The sequence below is a fragment of the Candoia aspera genome, chromosome 8, assembly GCF_035149785.1.
Source record: "Candoia aspera isolate rCanAsp1 chromosome 8, rCanAsp1.hap2, whole genome shotgun sequence".
NCBI lineage: Eukaryota > Metazoa > Chordata > Lepidosauria > Squamata > Boidae > Candoia > Candoia aspera.
The window spans coordinates 39,015,251-39,039,328 of NC_086160.1; the positions used below are offsets into that span (position 1 = coordinate 39,015,251).

General features: G+C 34.6%; 1 protein-coding gene across 1 annotated transcript in view; it reads left to right on the top strand.

The window, feature by feature from the left end:
• The window catches only part of TTC29 (tetratricopeptide repeat domain 29), a 114,741-nt gene that overhangs the window by 43,058 nt on the left and 47,605 nt on the right, over positions 1–24,078 (top strand). Inside the window, exon 7 of the mRNA XM_063309900.1 lies at positions 20,602–20,693. Within this exon, the coding sequence (XP_063165970.1) occupies positions 20,602–20,693 (92 nt within the window). The remainder of the gene's footprint in view (positions 1–20,601; positions 20,694–24,078) is intronic.

A 24,078-nucleotide genomic window follows, 5' to 3' on the forward strand; every position in this document is an offset into this window, starting at 1 on the left:
TCTCTGTAGCAGCCCTTGCCCTATAGAATAGCCTTCCCAACTGAGCTCCAGATGTCCCTACCCTCCTGGCCTTCTGTGAAGGCCCGGAGTGGTGGGAGGATGGAAGTTGCCAGGCAAACAGGGAGGTGGATATGGAGATGCTTGGACACTGTGGTGGGAAGTCTGCTTTTTTTTTTTTATATACTGTGGGATTCCTGTTTTATTTTTATGTTTTTATTGGTTACTGTTTTGAGCCACCCACGATTATTGTATGTGCTGTGCAGAAGATGTACAGTATATTAGATGTATATTGTATATATTGTATTATATATGATAAGTGACCATATAAGTCTTTTTATTAATATTAATTTAATTATAGTGGTTGGACTATCAAAAATATGTTAGTGTTATATGTATTTTCATGAATCTACAGGACAATAATGGTTTAAATTAAACTGTAAAACCTGAGACTTGGTTTAAAGTGGAAGATAGCTACTTATCCTATTCTACATTAAAGGAATCAAATCATAGAGAGATACAGAGCACACAATTGGTTTTGCTGGTCTTTGAATATAAACAAAATGGCAAGTGTTGCTCTTTACCTATTTTGAATTTGCCTACATAACATCAGTCATTGAAATGAGATTTGAACTTGAACTACAACACAGGAAGGGAGGGACGCGGTGGCGCTGCGGGTTAAACCGCTGAGCTGTCGATCGGAAGGTCGGCGGTTCGAAACCGCGCGGCGGGGTGAGCTCCCGTTGCTCGTCCCAGCTTCTGCACACCAAGCAGTTCGAAAACATGCAAATGTGAGTAGATTAATTGGTACCGCTTCGGCGGGAAGGTAACGGCGTTCCGTGAGTCATGCTGGCCACATGACCCGGAAGTGTCCTATGGACAACGCCGGCTCCAAGGCTTTGAAACGGAGATGAGCACCGCCCCCTAGAGTCGGACACGACTGGACTTTACGTCAAGGGAAACCTTTACCTTTACCTTTTACAACACAGGAAAGGATGTTTAACTTTTGTTCCTTGTGTAGCCTCTTCAATGCTGTCTTCCTCTCGCAGCTGTTATTTCCTTTCAGGAAAGGAACAACCTGCCCCTAATGATTAATTTCCTCCTAGGCAAATAGGAACATTGCAATCCAGATAAGTGGTAGCAAAATAGTTGTCCTCTCTCCTGTACTATAGTTCTGACACTCAGTTATCCCCCTTCACTGATATTTAAACTAAGTTTAAACACAAAGGTCTGTTCTATGCCTAAAGTCAGGTCTAATTTGGCTCTAACTACACCCAAAGCATTAAACTCTTAGGTCATGTATTCCATTCAGATAAAATTTTGGTTTCTTTGTAACACTGGCATTATTCTTGTTGTTTCTGTTCAAATAATACCAGCATTGTGTTGAGTGCTTTATATAACAATGATGTGAGGCAGTCCATGAAAAAAATTAGATGATAGAAATATGAAGATAGGATTAATAGCACATGGCTTGGAAAGATTGGGAAAGTAATAAAAGAAGAACAAACAGAGTGATACTAGGAAAAATTGGGAAATCCTTTGTATGTCATGTTCGCCGTTTCAATGTCTTTGATACATCGTAACGTTTCGCATGTCATTAGCTGGATGCGTGTTTCATCTTTCTTGGGAGGATGGGAGTAGTTATCTTTTGGCTTTGCTCTGGAATGTATTTGCATTATCTACTGCGTTCAAGGTTACTTTCCCAGGCTAGCAGCTCTGACGAGTGCTCGCACCTGTGACGGGCGGGGCTGTTACGAGAGAGGCGGGATACGTTGGCACCAAGGGTTTAAGTTTGTATTTGGCGCGCTTTTGCTCATTCTCAGCTTTCTCTGTATTTGCCTTTAGTTCCCTAATAAATCAGATTTCATATAGCAGCCTCTTGTGAGTCTGAGTATTTGGGCTGGGGGCAATCCTTACATTGTAGAAGTGAAGTTTTAAAGAGAAGAAGGTGGCATGATAAATTGAGAAAAAACACTTTTTCATGCTGAGGAAACGCAGCATCATGAGCAGGAAAAAGCGGAGATAGCATAAAAGGCAAGCTGTAGCTAAGCTTGAACTGAGCAGATAAAGTGGGAAAAGAATCAAATGAGTATTTGTTAGAAACTTCCCTGGCATGTCCAGGTAGGAAACATAGATATAAGAAAACATTTTGTCATACTATCCTCTATAGATCAGATGGATAAGATAAAAGAAGAGCTGGGATGGGATGTAGAATTTGATTTGAAGATATTGAAGAACAAGTGCGACTGGTAGGAATCATATTGGGAGAAAAAAAGATTATCTGGAAATGCTGTATATGAAAAGCAACACGAAGAATTAGAACAGTCTTTTCAATAAAAGAATACAATTGTAAGTTGCACTACCTAGAGCAGCCAAGTCAGGAAAACTGGTAAGTTATAAACCCAGTATGTCTGAGGGGCACTAGATTGAAAAGGCTCCTTTAGAAATGTATCTGAAATTATTTATGTAGCATTTATACAGAGCCTCAAGGCTCTGTATAAATTAGGTTAAATGTTTAACCTAAGTTATATGTTTTCCTTCTTCCTTCCTTTCCCTCTTGTATCTTTAGATTTGTAACTTGCAATCTAGGTTTAACACTTAATTTTACTGTGTTGGTGTCTTATTTATAAGGCACAAAAGAATGTTAATACTCCATAATGCCTTTCAGTAGTTTTGTGGTAGTAGCTTGTTTTGGGCTCTGGATGTATGACTCGGAACATGACTGTCTTGCCTATTTCCACTTAAGGAGGTCATGGCTGCCGCAAGATTTTCACCCTGGGCTTCTTGGTTCACTATTTAAACTCTTAATCATTGCATTATACCAGAAGGCAGCACATAATTTCTATTATGAAGATGCTGACACAGCTGTTACATAACTTGTCTGTCGTATACTTTGCGTAACTTAGCTGATCAGAGTGACTCCATGGTAAATTCTTATCAGTTAATGCAGACAATGTTCACTACTCATGCACTTGGTTTAGTCTGTAAGTGCTTCCATATGTGTTTGTATTTGTTCTGGGTATAGTAACAAATTGTTATTATGTACTACTGAATTCTGAATTCATATATTTAATATAAATATTTGGTGAAAATAGCAATTTTGGGGAAATATTATTTATTATAAATTATAAGAATTATATTATAGAAAAGAAATTAAAATAGAAGGATTTCCCATACTAAATTTTTATCATTATACAGTATGTTCATACATACATATCTACTGTACTGTTCCCTTTGGAGGCAAAGTGCAGAAAAAAGTTGTTGTTGTTTATACGTTTAGTCGCTTCGGACTCTTCGTGACTTCATGGACCAGCCCACGCCAGAGCTTCCTGTCGGTCGTCACCCCCACCCCCAGCTCCCCCAGGGACAAGTCCGTCACCTCTAGAATATCATCCATCCACCTTGCCCTTGGTCGGCCCCTCTTCCTTTTGCCCTCCACTCTCCCTAGCATCAACATCTTCTCCAGGCTGTCCTGTCTTCTCATTATGTGGCCAAAGTATTTCAGTTTTGCCTTTAATATCGTTCCCACAAGTGAGCAGTCTGGCTTGATTTCCTGGAGGATGGACTGGTTTGATCTTCTTGCAGTCCAAGGCACTCTCAGAATTTTCCTCCAACACCACAGTTCAAAAGCATCGATCTTCCTTCTCTCAGCCTTCCTTATGGTCCTGCTCTCACAGCCATATGTTACTACGGGGAACACCATTGCTTTAACTATGCAGGCCTTTGTTGTCAGTGTGATGTCTCTGCTCTTAACTATTTTATCGAGATTTGTCATTGCTCTTCTCCCAAGGATTAAACGTCTTCTGATTTCCTGACTGCAGTCAGCATCTGCAGTAATCTTTGCACCTAGGAATACAACGTTTTTCACTGCTTCTACATTTTCTCCCTCTATTTGCCAGTTATCAATCAAGCTGGTTGCCATAATCTTGGTTTTTTTGAGGTTTAGCTGCAAGCCAGCTTTTTCACTTTCTTCTTTCACCTTCATCATAAGGCTCCTCAGTTTCTCTTCACTTTCAGCCATCAAAGTGGTATCATCTGCATATCTGAGATTGTTAATGTTTCTTCCAGCGATTTTAACTCCAGCCTTGGATTCCTCAAGCCCAGCATGTTGCATGATGTGTTCTGCATACAAGTTGAATAGGTAGGGTGAGAGTATACAGCCCTGCCGTACTCCTTTCCCAATATTAAACCAGTCCATTGTTCCGTGGTCTGTTCTTACTGTTGCTACTTGGTCATTATACAGATTCTTCAGGAGGCAGACAAGATGACTTGGTATCCCCATACCACTAAGAACTTGCCACAATTTGTTATGGTCCACACAGTCAAAGGCTTTAGAATAGTCAATAAAACAGAAATAGATGTTTTTCTGAAACTCCCTGGCTTTTTCCATTATCCAGCGGATATTGGCAATTTGGTCTCTAGTTCCTCTGCCTTTTCTAAACCCAGCTTGTACATCTGGCAATTCTCACTCCATGAATTGCTGAAGTCTACCTTGCAGGATCTTGAGCATTACCTTACTGGCATGTGAAATTAGTGCCACTGTTCGATAGTTTGAACATTCTTTAGTGTTCCCCTTTTTTGGTATGGGGATATAAGTTGATTTTTTCCAATCTGATGGGCATTCTTGTGTTTTCCAAATTTGCTGGCATATAGCATGCATTACCTTGACAGCATCATCTTGCAAGATTTTGAACAGTTCAGCTGGGATGCCGTCGTCTCCTGCTGCCTTGTTATTAGCAATGCTTCTTAAGGCCCACTCAACCTCACTCTTCAGGATGTCTGGCTCTAGCTCACTGACCACACTGTCAAAGCTATCCTCGATATTATTATCCTTCCTATACAGGTCTTCTGTATATTCTTGCCACCTTTTCTTGATCTCTTCTTCTTCTGTTAGGTCCTTGCCATCTTTGTTTTTGATCATACCCATTTTTGCCTGGAATTTACCTCCAATGTTTCTAATTTTCTGGAAGAGGTCTCTTGTCCTTCCTATTCTATTGTCTTCTTCCACTTCCGCGCATTGCTTGTTTAAAAATAATTCCTTATCTCTTCTGGCTAACCTCTGGAATTTTGCATTTAATTGGGCATATCTCCCCCTATCACTATTGCCTTTTGCTTTCCTTCTTTCTTGGGCTACTTCTAGTGTCTCAGCAGACAGCCATTTTGCCTTCTTGGTTTTCTCTTTCTTTGGGATGTATTTTGTTGCTGCCTCCTGAACAATGCTGCGAACGTCTGTCCATAGTTCTTCTGGGACCCTATCTACTAAGTCCAGTCCCTTAAATCTATTCTTCACCTCCACTGCATATTCCTTAGGAATATTAGTGAGCTCATATCTAGCTGATCTGTGGGTCTTCCCTAATCTCTTTAGTCTGATCCTAAATTGTGCAAGAAGAAGTTCGTGATCGGAACTACAGTCAGCTCCAGGTCTTGCTTTTACCGACTGTACAGATGTCCGCCACCTTTGGCTGCAAAGGATGTAGTCAATCTGATTTCGGTGTTGTCCATCTGGTGAAGTCCATGTATAAAGCCGTCTCTTAGGTTGTTGGAAGAGAGTGTTTGTTATGCAGAGTGAATTGTCTTGGCAAAATTCTATCAGCCTATGTCCTGCTTCGTTTTGTTCTCCCAGGCCATGCTTATCTGTAATTCCAGGTGTCATTTGACTGCCCACCTTAGCATTCCAGTCTCCTGTGATGAAAATAACATCTCTTTTAGGCGTGTTGTCCAGTAGGTGCTGCAGTTCCTCATAGAACTGCTCTACTTCAGCTTCTTCAGCATTTGTGGTTGGGGCGTATATTTGGATCACTGTGATGTTAGATGGCTTGCCCTGAATTCGAATTGAGATCATTCTGTCATTTTTTGGATTGTATCCAAGCAGCAGAAAAAAGTAGTAGTTACCAAAAGAAACTAGAGGTGGGACATAACAGAAAGAAAAGGGAATCTGTCAATACCATTCTTCATACTTTACGTTCCTTGCCAGCCATCCTTGCTTTCATCATGTCCATACACTAATTCAACATATCTTTTGTTTTTTTTAAAGTTCTCTCCTCTTTTTGAGGGTAATATTAACTCCATCCAACCAGACCTTTCTCCAGACACATCTATTCTTCTTTCATATATTTATTTTGCAATTCTATCTTCATTCATTCTATTTCATCAAAGCACCACAACATATTCCTTTCATGCAGGTCACTCACTTTTGAATTCTTTCCATATTCATTGATCAGCTACTCATTCTTGATCCTGTCCCTTCTTCTCTTACCATATACATACTTTCTAAATACCCCCTTCCCACTGTATTCAGCTTTTATGTTTCTTCTGACATAGCCAGTTGTCACTACCATATAACAAACTTCTCTTACACCCAGCTGTTTATACTTCTTCAACAAACATTCATTCCTTGCAACAGATCAAATACTACCCACTACTTTCTACCAACATTTGCATAGTCTTAGAATTTCTCCATTTTTCCATCTTCAGGAAATACTTTATCCAAGTAAACAAATTTACTTCCTTGTTCTGTTTTTTTTCCACCAACTATGTATGACTTGCAATAATTCACACCATTTTTCTTGTCAAACACAATTCCTTGATGCATCATACAGTCTGTCTAACAATTTCTGCAAATCATTCATGTACTCAGCTAACAACATACAAAAGTATATATGCATTCATGGCCCCAGTTAACACACCTCTAATGTCACCACAAGCATTTCTTAAATATTTATTAATATATATATGTGTGTGTGTGTGTATACATAATATATACAGCATATATACATCTTATATTATATACAGTATATTATATATATATATATAATATATATACAGTATATGTGTGTGTGTATATATATATATACACACAGTATATTTATATTTATATATATATATATATATATTATACAGTATATTATATATATACACACACACACACATAAAGTATATGTGTATATATATATATAATATATATATATATTCAAATTTTATCACTGCCCATCTCCCCTCAAAAGAAGGGACTCTGGGCAGTTTACAACAAAAACAAAACAAAGCAAAAAAAATATTGAACAACCAAGGGACATTATGCATTCTTGTCTTATTCTCTACTTATTATATTTTTACTTATTTAATTTAAAAATACATATAATATTATGTAAATATGGTATTTCTTGTGGGTATAGTATCTCTAGAGTAGAAAATTTTGCTATCATTGTGGAAAACAATTTTTTTATTTTACTGAGCACAAATCCCTAATCCCGAACATTAGTGTAGGATTAAATCTTGTTTTAAATTTATATTTAATCATTAGCAGTTATCAGTCCATACCATGGTAAAATTTCAATTGTTTTCATCTCTACTGAGCACAAGTAAGCTTTACTGTCAAATTAGAAAGGATTGCTAAAATGTATCTGTTCTTGGTTTAATTGTCCCTTCATCCAAGGGAGTTCAGATGCTTACAGAGACAAAATCATTGCCTTCTGTTTCCAGTGGACTGCTAGTTATCATTACGTGTAACTTATATACAATAGAGCTATGAGCCTGTTTGCCACATGTTGATGTGTATTTCATCACTAGCTTCTGTAGCTTGCCAAAGGGTTTTGCCACACAGCGTGGGACTATTCAGAGATACACTTGGGGAGCTCAGCAGTTATTTTCCAGCTTTCCTTTGAATTTTCATCATCATTTTCCCTTTGTTCTGTGACCCACCTCAAGCAGCCTCCATCTGGGGGAATCTAATGGGAACAGGCTTTTCAGATAACCACTGCCTCTGGTTGTTTTTGGCTCTTTTTGGTATTTCATTTTTTTTTATTTTCCTCCCATAATGCAAACAGTAGAGAAAGAACATGTTCTACATAGTCCCCTGAGTTTGTGATACAGCTTATAAAATATCAAATATATCCATTTTTATTTATTAAGTGAACCACTTATTATGGAATTTATTTTTTCCCTTAAAATGCTTAACATTAAATCATGTTTATCCTTATTTTAATACAAATGAGTTTAACTTTTGGTCCATAAATAAGTAAGTAAGGGTAAGTTTCGAGATAGGGGCTTTCTTGTGTGAGAATTCTCCTGTTCCAGTCAATTGATTGTGTTAAGTAATTGTTGAAAGTAATGGATACCATGAACATTTGTGATACTTCAGTGTTTCTTAGATGTTGTAAGAAGTTGGTTATTTTTTGCACAAAAGACTAACAGGAGAAAATAACATTAACTGTGGACTTGTCAATCTGTATGGGGTTTTAGATTTAGCTTGGGTATGATTGTTATAGAGTGTTCTAGATAAGATAGCACTGAAAATGGCTCAGAAATTTCACTTAGGGCCAAATGTGGCAGTCTAGAACTTGGCACTGCCAAGGCACTTAAAATTTTCTGGTGAGGTTCTGCTCAAAAGACTATCCTGCAAGGAGCAGCGCCTGGTCAGTGGTGATTCTCATGCTGTAGAACTCTTTACCTGGTGAGGTCCGGTCAGCTCCCTCTTCTTCTTTTTTTTAAATAAGCAATCCCTTTTCACTTTAACCTTTAAAAACACATTTTCCCCAGGCTTTATATAATTATATAGGTTTCATTGTTTTTGCTTACTGGTTATGTTCTAACTTGGCCTATTTAGATATTTTATATGACATTTATGAACCACTTTTGAAATTGTTGTGAGGAAGTAGCATATACATTTGTTAAACAAATGGTAGTAAGTAGCCAATCTTGATAATTCATGATAATTCATGATAATCACAACATTGTAGTTCAGAAAACTCTGATTTATAACAGCAAATGTGCTTAGAAATTCATACTGTATGCACTAACGAACTAGTACAAGCAAAAGCAAAATCTATACATGAATACTTAGATATCTCCATCGTATTGAAGAAGACTTAACAGAATATGAAGGACTGCATGTCTATGCTGGATTTATTGCAACTGTCCAATTAAACTCATTAGAACATACTTTTAAGTAGAGACATGTAGGATTATGCTATGTATTAGGTTCCTTATATTCATTTGTTCCCTTGGGCATTTAGCCTCAAATCTGTTTCTTATATTTGCATTTTTTTTTCCTACATAGTCATGCAGAACACAGTGTGGTCATGTATAATTTAACACAAGCAGTAGTGTATTCAATTTAAGGTTGTGCTTATATTATTACACGCACTTTTAAACTGCATCTTTTAACAGCTGATAAATAAAAGTCATTATAGATACTTACATCTAAATCCAGTGAAATTCTTAAGTTTTTGTTCTGATCATGAACGTATTCATACTGCTTGAATTTCAAGGAGGAAGTCCAAACAGTTAATATCTGATGTCATATTTTCAGAATTCATGTATTTTCTTCCCAACAATTTTATTAATTTGTTACAAATAAATTAATATATAATTAATTAATTGAATAATAAGTATATAATTACATAATTAATTGCAGATCTGATCAGAAATTGGTAATGAACTCTGAAATCAATCAGTATTTATAATAATGAAAGCTTTTATTACTGCATATGGTAATACAGTAATTCAGTTTTAGATATTATGAAATCGGATAGCAGCACTGAAGAAATATTGTCAACATGTGTACATGCCCAGCATCTCAGTATATATTTACATATAAATATGTAGAAAAGAATCAGTAAAACCATATTTAGATGCGTTCCTTATAATGGATTCAGGCTCTACAAAATGGATGAGGAATAGGAACTGTTTTTTTACTATTTGTAAACTGCACAGTCAGTTATATCTATAATGTGAGCTTTTTCTTAGCCACTTATCCAATACAAAGTTGAGGAAACCTACAATTTTTAATGGTTATTAAGTAAAAAAATATAAGTCAAAATCTTTGAATATCCACCTATGTCAGCAGCTGGAAGATTTCTTTACATATAAGTAAAACAATAACTAAATGATTTTGTTTTTTAGTAATGTAACAATTTGCACTTATTTTTCTTATCATTTCACCTACAATTTATGTGAAATAACTTCATCTTGACTACAAGGTGCACAGTATCAGCATATAAATCCAATAAGGCACTCCAGTTATCTGGAACACAGTACTGCTGTACAAGAACATGCATTTCTACTTACTCAAATCTCCAGTCATCTTACATCTAGCTCATTACTTTTTTTTTTTTGCCATCTTTGAAGAGTTTTTTCTCCTCCAAGAATACCCTCTATATGCTTGTGTGGTTTTTATGCAACACATCTTGGCCTGTACTCCTCATCCATTCTTCTCTCTTTGCGCTGCTTTCAGGCTGTGTACTGTGTACTGCTCCGTACACAGTGCCATTCTGGCTTGTTTTGTCAATAACCATTTATATATTGCTAGAATAGTAGCAACCATTACATCTGACCTCCCTGTTTCATCAATTATGGATAGATTATTGGATGTGAACATCTGCAAAAGCTCGCTGCTGAATTCACCTCCTGACAGGGATTAGATAAAGTATTAAACTGTTGTTTATTGTTAGGCCAAACATCTGAGAAGCCAGGGAACTCAAAGTCCATCAGATTCCTATCAGCAAGTACCAAACATTGTTTACTATTGCTGCTGTTTCCCATAAGATCTTTGGCATTTATTATTTACACTTATTACTAGTTGTTATAACATACTTGATAAAAGCTCTTGGCAGGTTAGCATTTAGAGGCATTGTCACAGCTGCCAGAATAGAAGAGATACATAAATTATATTTGTTTTAAATCTCCTCTATGGAATATCAAAGCTTCTTCAGACTATTGCACTGTTTAAACCCAAAAATATATTCCCCACATTTTTCATTGAAAATATTGAATTATATTATATTGTAGTTTTTCACTTAGAAAATTATGTGCAGGGATTTGCTTTTATTTTAAAAAATTAAAATGATTTTGTCTGGAATATGAATATAAATAGGAATACCTGCAGATTGCCCTAACTGATCTTTAAGGAGAAAGAGGTATGTACCTATCCAGAACAGGTATATCTTCCACATCAGAAGTTTATAGATGTCAAATAACATGGGAGATAAGATAGAACCTTTTGGGGCATTTGCCAAGAGATCAAGCTGAAGTCTCCTTGTACCACTTTCTGGAAGCACCCAAATAGGTAATAGTCAAATGACTGCATTCCATGGGTGATATGTAGACCACAAGATCCTGTGTTGCATCTAATTCTGAAGTGGCAGAATGACCTGAAGTATGAATGCACAAAATGGAATATGAGTTTTGCATCTGAAACAAAACACTAAGACTTACAGTAAAAGTTGCATCAAACTGGTTGGGATTGGTTACAGTTCAACAAACCCAAGACATTTGGGTATCCCAAGTTTTGTCAAAAATTTAAATTCAAAAGGCCCACAGAAAATACATTCAACAGAGAAATGCTTGCTCTGTTTGCTGAAATGGATACGTTAGCTTGAAGGCCATCTGCAGGAAATCAGCAACATGAAAATAGTGGGCACAACTGATATCAACATACACACACACCTTTTTTTTAACATGCATTGCATGCACGTAAAAACCAGTGTGGCTTCAAGTGCCAGAGTTGCACCCACCATTTTAATGCTATTAGCCGTCTCCTGCAGATACTCTAGGTTAGCACCTATGCTTATACTAGCCAAAATGTGAAATATAATTGCCCCAAATCCACTTCCATTATAATAAAAATTCTTCAGTACTTTGAATGCTTGTACTTAAATAGAAGATTTAGGCTCATTCATTCTTTGCTTTATAGCTCTGTTTTAAGAAAATAGTACTTTCATATTGTACAGTTGCAGTGCCTCGTTTACAAAATTGTACAAAGGGTTCAGTCAATAGCATTTTCCTGTACTTTTCCACTACAATTATGCATTTTCCTCCATGTTTTCAATTCAAGAGGAAAAGATGAATTAGTTAAACAATGGCTCTAGGAGGCATCCACCCAGATGCACCTGAAGTTTAATTCCATTTAATGGAACATTACAGTCTCCTTATTAATACAGGAACTAGCAGGTACTATGTAGAAGCTGATATTGCTCTTTCAGAGAAAAAAAAGTGTTACCTCTGATGAATAGAATGCTAGACTTTAAAATTCCAGACTGTCAACCATTCCATAACTAAAAACTCACAAAGAAAGGGATTCTATTTTTGAGAATTCTGAAAAGGTATTAGTACCAGCCTAACAGTTCTGGAACATTTTGTTATATGAGATGAGCACACAGAGAAACTTCATGTATGTCTCATTAACATATAATGCATATTCCAGGAAGTACATGTCTTTATATCTTTGTAAATGATTAATCAGAGTAGAGCTGTGGATGCATCTATAATACATTGTTGCTTGGAGGGGAAGCATGTATTTCCACATGGCTTCATATTATTGTATTAATTGCCTGTTAATATGTTTAACATTTATCTCTCTCCTTAGGTCAAGCTTGTGTAGCATAGTGCTTAATATTGGATTAAGACTGGGTAGATCAGGGGTTATAATTTCACTCAGTCACTATGCTCACAGTGTGATCCTGACTCAAACTGTGCTATGCCACAAAGTGGTTAAATTTTTGCAGCGTAGTGTATTGTGGATAGAGACAGCCGCTACAGAAATCTATTTTTATGTGTATTTTATCTTATGATATGTGTAGGTATGCTACAGAGAAGCAAGGATTATTAATTTATTTATTTTCTATCCCGCTTTTATTATTTTTATAAATAACTCAAGGTGGCGAACATATCTAATACTCCTTCCTCCTCCTATTTTCCCCACAACAATAACCCTGTGAGGTGAGTTGGGCTGAGAGAGAGTGACTGGCCCAAGGTCACCCAGCCGGCTTTCATGCCTAAGGCAGGACTAGAACTCAGTCTCCTAGTTTCTAGCCTGTTGCCTTAACCACTAGACCAAACTGGCTATCATATTTTATCGTATTTTATATTTTATCATATTTTATTTACCAGTTAATTTACATTTATTTACTTACAGTAAGACTGATACCCAAATTTTAAATTTGCCAGATGCCAATAATTAAAACATGACCCATCTGTATGTACAAAGACAGGTCTGATTCTGTTTGTACCTATGCCAAGTAAGATTCTATTTTTGACCGTAACATGTATTCATTCCTTCTCCAAAGGTTGTACCTGAGCTAAATTAAGATAAGGGCACAGAAATATATGATAAAATTTCAAATATTTCATATATATTGAGCAATATACAAACAATATCCTTTCATTTTATACACTATATGGCAGTTGAAGAGGTATATTTTGAATGGTTAATTTTAGAAAACAATTATGTTTCTTGTATAACTAAATAAATGTTATTTCAGGGATAGTAAAAAGTAAGTGTATTCTGCAGGGATAGTAAACCAACGCTGTATTATTGTTACCAGAGTGTCTATTTTCATATGTAGAACTCTGCAGACTTGGATTAAAACTTAACAAATACCTTGTTAAGGATTAAATTTGAGGAAGTGGCTATTTCCTAAATGTGTTAGCTATATAAAAACTATGAATCCTGTAATGTAGTTCTTATTAGTCATCTTTACAGAACAGAGTCTTTTATTGAAAAGAACATTAGATATTCAGACACAGAGCAATGTAAATGTGGAGCTCATCACCTGATCAGAAGCTTGACATGGCAGGGAATGGAATGACTTACATTTGTCCTATGATTTCAACTAGAATCAAAACCTTTTATTATTTACAGAGGTAGCATTCCTCCTATTGCAAATGGGAGGCAAGAAAGATTGAGAAGACATTGGGGTAAAAGGGTAAAGTCTGCTACTCCACATGCTACAATCTCATAAAGCTAACTTAGTCTTCAATCTAGTTTGCCCTTCATTTCTATGATTCCCATCTTAAAATAAATATGCATTAATACAATATGTTACTACATCAAAAATTATAAATGACTAGTAATTTACAAAAGAATTCGTTTCACTCTTACTTAAATAATTTTAAATTTAACTATTTAGTTATTCATTATTTTTCTATGTAAAATCCTAGTTTTGTGAGATACTATTATATCTGTGATGAAAAACAGTAAAAAAAGACCACAAGACATTTATACTCCTGTATTTTGGGTTAGATGTAAAATAAAAATACTCATTCAGCAAGTAAAAGTGGACTTTCCAGTCCCCTGTTCTCTATTATGGACCTTCCAGCATCCAAGAATGCTACAGCAAAATTCAAGAACCCCTGAAGAGGATTCTTCCATCCACTTTTGAGAAAGCTCCCTTATACCACCATCTATTTATTTGTTTTATTAGATCTATATCCTGCCTTTCATTCAGAACCATAATGTAGTATACATAGCATTCCCTTCTTCTATTTTTTTCCCCACAATAACAACCCTGTGAGATAGATTAGACTAAGAGACAAACTAACTGGCTCACAATCATCCAGTGAAGTTTCATGACTGAGAGTGGACTAGAACTTGGGTCTCCCTATTCCTAGTCCAACATCTTAATGTTATACTATACTAGGTACACTTACAGCCTATTCTGTTCAGCTGTGTCCCCTGACTGTGTAGTATTGAGGGAAAGGGTAGCAGAAATGTTGCTTTGGTTCACAGGGGACAGGAAAGTGTGCTTCTGCCAGTCCCACTGCATGTACCTAAACTATATCCAAACCATATTTCAATAATTTCATTTTTGATAATTAAAGCTTTGGAAAAAGCTTCATATATTTTTTCCATCAATGGAAATCTAATAGTTCATACTTTTAAAGTACAGGGTGCGCTAAATGTACTGATTTTACTAAGTTCTGAAGTAATTTTTTTTGAAGTCAGATTTTATTTTTATTTATTTATTTATTTATTTAAATATTAGGTGTCACCCAACTCCAAAACAACTCTCAGCAGCTCACTTTATCAAACAAATAAAATAAAAACACAATGCAATATCAATAAACAAGATAGGATCCAACCAATCAATAACTAACATATACAAAGACTCATCCAACAAGGGGGTCCTATCCACCCCATCCCAAGGCCGGGGAGAACAGGAAGGTCTTCAAGGCCTTCTGGAACACCATCAGGGTGGAAGCCACATGGATCTCAGGAAGGATGTCATTCTAGAGTACAGGCACTGTGGCAGAGAAAGCACACTTCCTGGGTCCTGAGAGATGACACTGTTTAAACAAAGGGACCTGGAGCATGCCAACTTATACTGGCCAGGTAGAAAGCATGGGAGATATGCCCTCAAATAACCTGGCCCTATGCTATGTGGGGCTCTATAGGTGATAATCATCTTGAATTGCACCCAGAAGCATACTGGCAACTAGTGCAGCTTGCAAAGCAGAGGAGATACATAGGCATCCTGAGTTGCTGCATTCTGGACCCATTGAAGCTTCCAAGTGATCTTCAAGGGCGGAAGTACTGGAAGTCTAATTGAGCTTCATCCATTTAATTGTACTAGTAATTGACATCAAATGCTTTTATAAAAGCTAGCCATTTAATTTACTCCATATCACTGCCTGACATCTAAGTCTAAAAAAATATCCTTAGAAGACGCTGCCAAATCTAGCATCTTTAAGTCTTTGTATTTGCCACAGTCTGTTACTAGCTTCATCTTTAATGTTGTAGCTGCCTGTCTGATTTAAATTCATAAACTATAAATGAAACAGAAGTATCTTAACTGGTTACTGATGATGATATATGAAAGCAATAGAAATTGAAATAAATTAATTTAAGGAGGATATGGAATACATAGTATGTTTTTATACATCCTAGTATATAAGGTTTTCTGTAAACTGGAAGTAATATTACTCTTTGTTATCCTTCAAACTACATATTCATTTAGCTTCTCCATTTTTCACTTAGATTGTCCTGCTTCTCTTCATAGCAGAGGTGGTGAATGACAGAATACGTATTAGGAATCAATATGAATATGCATTTTCTCATATATGAAAACTTTCAAATATTAAATTAATGATGTAAGACATAAAATCATATAATATATTCACATACCACTGCATGGTAACTAAGCCAGTATGGTAAATTAGCCATGCTAATATAAGTGTATTATATTCTGTGCAATCTTATGCTCAGTTAAAGATGCATAGGCCTGCCAAAATTTGTGAAAGTAGTGTTCCTTATTATACAAAATTAAAGAATATTGTATTACATTGGTTCCTGACCTCTTGATCAGGTGCTTGGCCTAAAAAAAACTCTGCACCAGGTTGACAAAACAGAGCCTATGAGCTTCTGACTGAAAGCATCATCATAAAAGTTGCTAGTGTTTATACATTATATAATATACTGCTCTGGAAATTCTTACTTTATAGTTGAAAATGTAAACCTCATGGTTTAACTTAGTTTGGATATGAAATTAGAGAAATTCCTAGTGTAATACTCTGTGCCACAGGAAACAGAGAGTGGATGGATGTGATATGTGATGTAATTATTTGTGTACATATCTATATGTATCTATACTTTGTGTTCCCCAAACTGTACAATTATTTTAAAATTGTATTATTTAGGCCAGTATAAACAAGCTTATATAAAGTTATAAACACTGAAGCAAAAATCTTAGCCCTGAGATCTTAGTTGGGAGTAACTGACCAGGAAAGAAATCTTGGATTGTGGATAGATTGATGAAAATGTCAGTCTATATTCAGCTGCTGTGAAAAAGATAAATTCCACACTAACAACTAAAAATGTCACAATCTCTTTATAAAAATTAATGATGTGGTCATACTTAGAACACTGTATATAGACTTGGCCACTTTACTTCTAAAAGGATGCTGTAAAACTGAAAAAAGTACAAAAAATAGTAACCGAAAGTGGAAAAAAGCAGTTTGATATTGGGAGGAGGAGTGGATATGTGAACTTCATTTAAACAGATGTTTTCTAGCTATACACTATATGTAAAGGATGTTTTAATTTCTGTATATATAACAAAGGGTTGAACTTGATGGGCTGAATGGCCACTTTCAACATTAAGACTTTATCAAATGATCTGTGGAGTCTGTTTGAACATTATTCAGTTTATACAAAAGTATCAAGTAGGCACAATGTGTAGAAAAGATATAGGAACACTTCATCTCTATATCTCATAATACTAGAACCAGGGGTAACCAAATGAAGCTAAATAGTGGAAGATTCAGGACTGATCAAAGAAGTACTTCCCATAATGTACAGATAAATTACAGAATTCATAACCACAAGATTACTGAAATGTATGGAGGAAAGGCCTGCTAACCATTATGGTTATACTTTATATTACTTCAGTATCAGAGGTAGTACAAGAGAGAGTTGAAAACTGTGTTAGAAAGGACAAAATAGTTGTGCTTGTCAGGAGCACACATTGATAAAGGCTTCAGGAAAATATACTTTAAAGTAGAAGACAAATAGTATACTAGAAAAAATATATATAGTGCAGCCAGGCAGATTTCTACATTGGTTTTTATATAACAGAAGGAAAATCCAAGGTTGAATATTGTGAAGACAGATTTATGGATAGTGATAAAGAAGTGTTATCCTATCAGATGTAAGACAAATCCCATAGCTCCAATGTTCGGTTGAAGCTGACCTCCATCTTGAAGTCTGACCTCTGGAAATACATATTTAATGCTAAGACAACATAAATACAATTTAAACCTACTATTGGATTAGAGTATGCCAAACATTTTTTCAGTCCTTTTTATCTCACTTCTGTCTGTATTACAGGTTTTTATTTTATTTTATTTTATTCAATTGGAATGCTGTTTCAATATTTGCTATAATTTCTTGATACTGCTAATATATTTCCACTATAGCTTCCACTCTAGAAGACAGAGTAGCTGACAGTTATGTATATGGCATTCATTTTATTTTAATCCAACAGACTGCTATTAACCGTGCAAAATAAAATATCCCACTACTACAATGAGGGAAAAAATCATATTCAATATATATGTTACTCAAAATAAAGTGCTCAGATTTCATTGATATATTTGCATCTTTTTTTTTAATCTGGCCATACTTATCCAGATGGAAGGTGATATTTATTATATTTATCATCTAGTGAATTAGATCCATCATATATATATTTTCCATACATAGAGAGCATATATCTAAATAGCATATTTCTCTTGCTTCATATTCCCACCAGCAAAACCAATCATCTGTAAAATACCTTTGCAATTAGACTGTGTGAATGTTGTTGCCCTTCATGCAAATCTAGTACCCTACTGCCTTGCAAGGATAATTCTGTTATTGCAAAGATAATTCTGTTATTTCAAAATATCCTGACACATTCTTGCAAAGGTTATCCTAAGAGGAGGAATGATTTAAGGGAAAAGAATCATAACATTGGAAAGAAAAGAATATACAGTATATTTGTATGCGCTAAACCAACATAAACTTTGGAAATAATTATTATACCTATAGTGAAACCAAACATTATTTTAATATTTACAATGATTAGTGCACCAGAATATTTAGCTCTGTTGTGTCTCTAAACCATAATTAAACAAATGGTTGTTAAGCGAGGACTACCTGTACCTCCTTTGACCATGCTAATTCTCAAACTACCAAAATGGACACGAAGGAGATTTAGGACCTTCCAAATGGCCCATTTTTTTCCTGCTGTGGCAGGGAGCTGAGCTGTTTCAGGTTACTGCCTATATCATCCTTTTGCTAGGTTTATTAGTTATGTCTGCCATAAGTCGTCTCTAGCAGAAATCAGTTTGGCTTTTAATCTTTTTTCATAATTCCATTTAAAAAGGTTTTGAATTATCTCACGCATCTCTATTCAGCAATACAGTTATATAAAAGATATCCAGAATCCTCTAAGTGTCTTTTAGTCTCATTCTGAGTGGCTAAAGTTTTCTAAATATTTAGATGGACTATTCCAGGGTAAATAGAGAATTTATTAGTTTTAGTGGGCTTCAAACAACATATGATAACTCAGTTGTAGCAGGTCAGTTTAATATAAAAGTGGCCTTAGAAACAATAGAATAGTAGGGCTAGAAGAAACTGTATGATAATAAAGCAAAATACTTCAAGGGTTATTGGATACTCCTTCACAGCATTTATTTATTGATTTATTAATATAACTTTTATACTGCCCTAAATTCACAATTCTGGATAATGCACAATAATTCCCCAGAATTCAGGTTTTACTATCAACACATCAGACTATTTTGAGATGTCAATTTCACATGTATTTTTTTTATAAATTTGACCTGCCCATTGCCACAGTAATCTGTGGTGGGATATTTGAAAAAACAAGATGGCTGATCAATTATTACAATGTATTATGGATACAGGTTTTTACTAAAATATGCATATACATGTTCATATTGTAAATAGGCATTGTAAACACTTTATATTTTCTTAAAGGCCAAAACTGTAGTACAAAATTTCACTCTGCATATTTGTTGGGAGGTGTGAATCAAGTCAATTTACACTGAGATGCAGAACAATATGTTTGAATGTTTCTCATTCTTATCTCTATTTTAGGAGATAAAAGTCTTTTTGTTGGTTGAATGGTTCAAACTGACCATGCTGTATATTGATATGAACCCCCTTGTGCAGACAGAGTGCATTTATTATGTTAAATCTTGGTTTGCTTAGTAAATAAATAGTATTTATGCTATCAGTTAGTATAGCTATAAATTAGAAACTAAAGTGGTGGTCTTCACTTTATATGCTAAGCTAAAACAAAACGAACTATAATATGTCTTAACATGTTCTGTGAACCCAACAATACAGGTTCACAGTAAAGGTTGCAAACGTTATCCAACTGACCTGATTGAAATCCACTTCAGCAGTGCTAATAGAAAAGACAATCTATCAGAATCTGAGTGATTTGTCAGCAGTTCCAGTCAAGCTTAGTTTGGCTGAGAATGCTTGTGGTCCACTCAGGGTACACCTGATCATCCAGTCAGGCTTTATAATTCTCACAGATTCCTCACTGTAGTCTTTTTCATCTCCTATCCTCCATTAAACCTGGAAAATGAATAATCCTTTATTGAAAATTTGCAAAAAGGATTTCCATAGATAGTCTTCGGAGACTTTTTGTGTCCTCAACTGTGTAATAGATTGGATGAAAGCACTATGAGAAGAAAATTTAAATGTCATTATATATACATGCTTTGCTACTACTCATTCAAATGCATGATTTTAAAAAGTAAGCAATAGAGATGATGGCAGTGTTTAACTTAAACTAAGATCATATGTTTCACTGTGGCAGCTTTGCTTATAGAAGAGGTGATACTAATTGACTGATTTCAAAATTAACATTAACAAAACACTTGTGTGAAGAAGTACATGCAGTATATCTGGTTAAAACAACTTGTTTTTTCTAAATTATGTACAACATGTAACAACTGATTATTCTGGATATAATTTGAAAACTTCTAATAGTAACTATTGCTGCAGCACTGCATATATGGATAGAGATGTTCCACTTGTAGGAGACAACTAAGCAGAACCACTGAAGTGTATAACTTGCTTGTTAATCAGAAGCCATTTGTTTCCTTTGCTATAAGCTAGTTAGTAATGTATTTTTATATTTGATTAGATAATGCGCATGCATGCATGATGCTTAGAGTGAAGTGAAACCATTATAATAAAATCCTTACTCAAATATTTCCAAATATTGTCAATCAAGCTATCTATATTTATCCCTCAGTGTGGGTAACAGGTATGAAAGCAGAAATAACTGTTTCATCGTCTTTCTTTTACAGAAGTTAAATACTTATCTGGAAATATCCAAACAACTGGGAGATTATGTTGGATTAGGGAGAGCATATCAAGCAATAGCTCAGGTCCTTGTAAGGTAGGTTGCCATATCCTTGTTTTGCTATCATTTTAATTTAATTTAGCTGTGGAAATTGTAAGACATACTGTATTTGTTTTGTAATATTGGCAGGCCTGTATTTCAAGCAATGCCTTTATCATAGCTGACATTTTAATTTAAGATTTTAAAATTAAGATAACGTATGATTTCTTTATACATAATATTATTATTTTGGGGTATTAAAGAGAATTGAAAGTTGCATTGTTTGTGCCATTCAGAAAGTTCAAGCCACAGGTGAAAAACAGAACATCCTGCCATATCTTGCGGGTTAAACAACAACGCAAACAATTATGACATGCTTCAGTAAACATGCTACAATATAATCTTTCAAGAATTCCTCTTTGGAAACTTTTCATTGTACTGTTCTACCTTACTTTTTCCAGCAAAAAAAGTAAGCATTTTTGTGTTATTCATGGAAGTAAAAAAAAAAAAAGAGCCAGGAAGCCTCAAAATTCTTGAATTCCAGGAAGTTTTCAGATATACTATAGTTTTAAATGTGGTTTTTGGTTAAGGAATGTCCACACTAGATTATAGGTTACTGATAGAAGGAATATGGGTTTAGTCCACAGATACACAATTGTCTTCAGTCAGGTGCAGAGATGGTATTAAAAGGTTTGAGCACAGACTTTTTTAACATTTGGTGCCAGGGGAAGATTAGCAAATAACTGTTGGCATATAACTTTGGAAATATAAAATCCAGCTATTAGGCCATAATCTTTAATTTAAGAAAAAAGGATCTCTCTTTGTTATCTTTGAAAAACAGAAAACTGATCAATTAGGTGCTCTTTAGCTCTTTAATTCATTTATTGTTAAACTGAAGCCAATATCTAGTTTATGGTTGGCATAAATGTCCATAATGACTCTTTTATACTTGTTAAACATTGAACAGTTTTTCTGTGATTTTTTAAAATAGTTTCTATATGTTCTTTGTTATCTGTGGAGTACCATAAATGAAACGGTCTATTCCAAACAGAAATAACTTTGCACAGATTTACATGAGAACAAAAGTCAGAGGCTAAAGAGTAAGCTATATATTTATATGCATAATTATATTGAATTCTGAACCCATGCATATTCCTACAACATTTTTCATTCATGGAAGCGCTGACAGCTTTTCTACCAAGTTCTTTTACTTCTAGAGGTTATATAAATAGAGGCAATAAACTAATGAATATATGGCAGGATACTAAGTTTTATTAATTTTATTAATTAATTTTATTAATGTATTTGGTTCTATTTATTAACATTATTAATATTAATAATATTAAATAATTTATTAAATTAATATATTTTATTAAGATTGCTTTAGAAATTCCTTGAGATGAGTTGAGATAATTTATTCAAGAGTGATTGAACTGCAACTTAATGAAAAAAGTATTTCTTGGAAATAGAAATGGCTAGTATCTCTGTTGTTCATAGACTATATTAGTAGTCTCAAGTTGTCATATTAGTAGGTACCAGTATTTGTATATATTTTAATAGTTCAGATAGATTTGTTTCTTATGTCTGAAAATATTTAATACTGAGTTGAAAGAGGAATTATCCACCCTTAATGGAAGCTACATGCCATATCTTTTTGAGAGATGTTTCCTGATTGCAAGGAGCAAGACAGAAAGCAATGATGCACAGAGATGCAAAGGAAAATGATGGGTGGCAATTCTGCTAAATCATTGCTTCAGGAACAATTGAATCATTCACAACCATTTGCTAATTAGACAATACTAGTCATTCTCCCAGGAAAGGCTGACTGGAACAGTGCAAATCTTGAGCAATGAACTTTGCTGAGGCACAGTGGACAGACTCCTTTGGGACTCTGTAGAGTTCTCAGAGCTTTTAATTATGACTTAATTTTTCACTGCATAAATACTGTTCTTTTATGCCACACAATTTAGAAATCTATGTTATTTACCACTAATATGCTGCAAGGATTTCATCACACTTTCAGCAGAATTTTTACAGTGGTTGATATAATGATAATGGTTATTGACATACCACTTAAATTGTCAAAAGACTGTTTTCTCTCTTTTCTTTGTTTTGTTACTCTCTTTTATTTTTAATTCATACCGTTTTACCCTCAGACTTAATTGTGCAAATCCATGATTCATTTCAGAGCACTACACAAGTCCTATTGAAATGAATGAAGTTGGTACAGAATTATGTAATTGCACAAAGTGTCTATTTAATTCTGTGAATTAAAGTCCTTTTAAATGATGGAGATTTGGGTTTTAAATTACAACTGATACACTGTATGATCATAACTTGGTTGTCCTACCAAATTGCCATTGCAACTTTTGTTTCAACATAGTGACTGCATTCTCTAGAACATAGTGTATCAGATTGAACTGAATTTCCTAGTTCTAAATTGTCATATGACCTCCTGATACTTCATCAAGGGATCTAGGACCTATGCTAAATATGGTTGTACTATCCATATTTGGCTCCTCCAAGCCCCCTCCCCCCAAGCTTTTAGGATAATTTAAATGCAATAGTTCAGAAATATATCAATTTCCTGTGTCCAAATGTTTGAGTAATACTTATTTGTGCATAGAAACTTGTGATTTATCATTCTAAACTAGAGGGTAAGACAGGATATTCTATGCCTAAAATAGATTTAACAGATTCTTTTGAGTATCCATTCTTAATTTTTTTCAAGTTTTTCATAAATATTGGAGTTTGATTGAAAAAAAAATGTTTCATGTGAATGCTTCATAGTTTGAAGCATTTATATTAAATTATTTAATTATTTTAGTAATCCAAAACTAATATATTCCACTTAATTATGATGGTACATCTTATGAATATAAAGATGGTCCATCTTAACCATATAAAGAGCTCACATAGAAGAACTTTCTACAGATTTTTTTTTCATTGTAAAAGCATATGTTGTGTTTCTCAACATGTGCTAAATATAGTTATTTCTAATCACAGTATTGTGATGTTGGAAGCATATACAGTATGTACAGTATACACATATGCATATGTATATTTGGGTTTTTCTTTGCAATGTTTGTGTTTGTGTATATGTGTAACTTTTTAGGATCAGATTCTGTACCTGTAAAAGTATTGGGAGAACAGCTTGCGATGTGGAAGGCTCTACCAACCCAAATAACTCCATAGATAAGAATTGTGAATAACGAATAACTTCTGTATTCTAATATAAGTTCATATTTGGCTTAAAATATGGTTTCATTGACTTAAGATGTAGATTATGTTTAGCTCTAAATTATATACAAAATAAAACTAATTGCCATTTAAAAGACATGGTAGATTAGTCTATTTAATGCTGTTTGTTTGGAGAGTTTCTTCCCTCCATAATTGTTTTTCAGACTTCTTCAGTCTTATTTTAATTTTGTAGCAGAGTTTT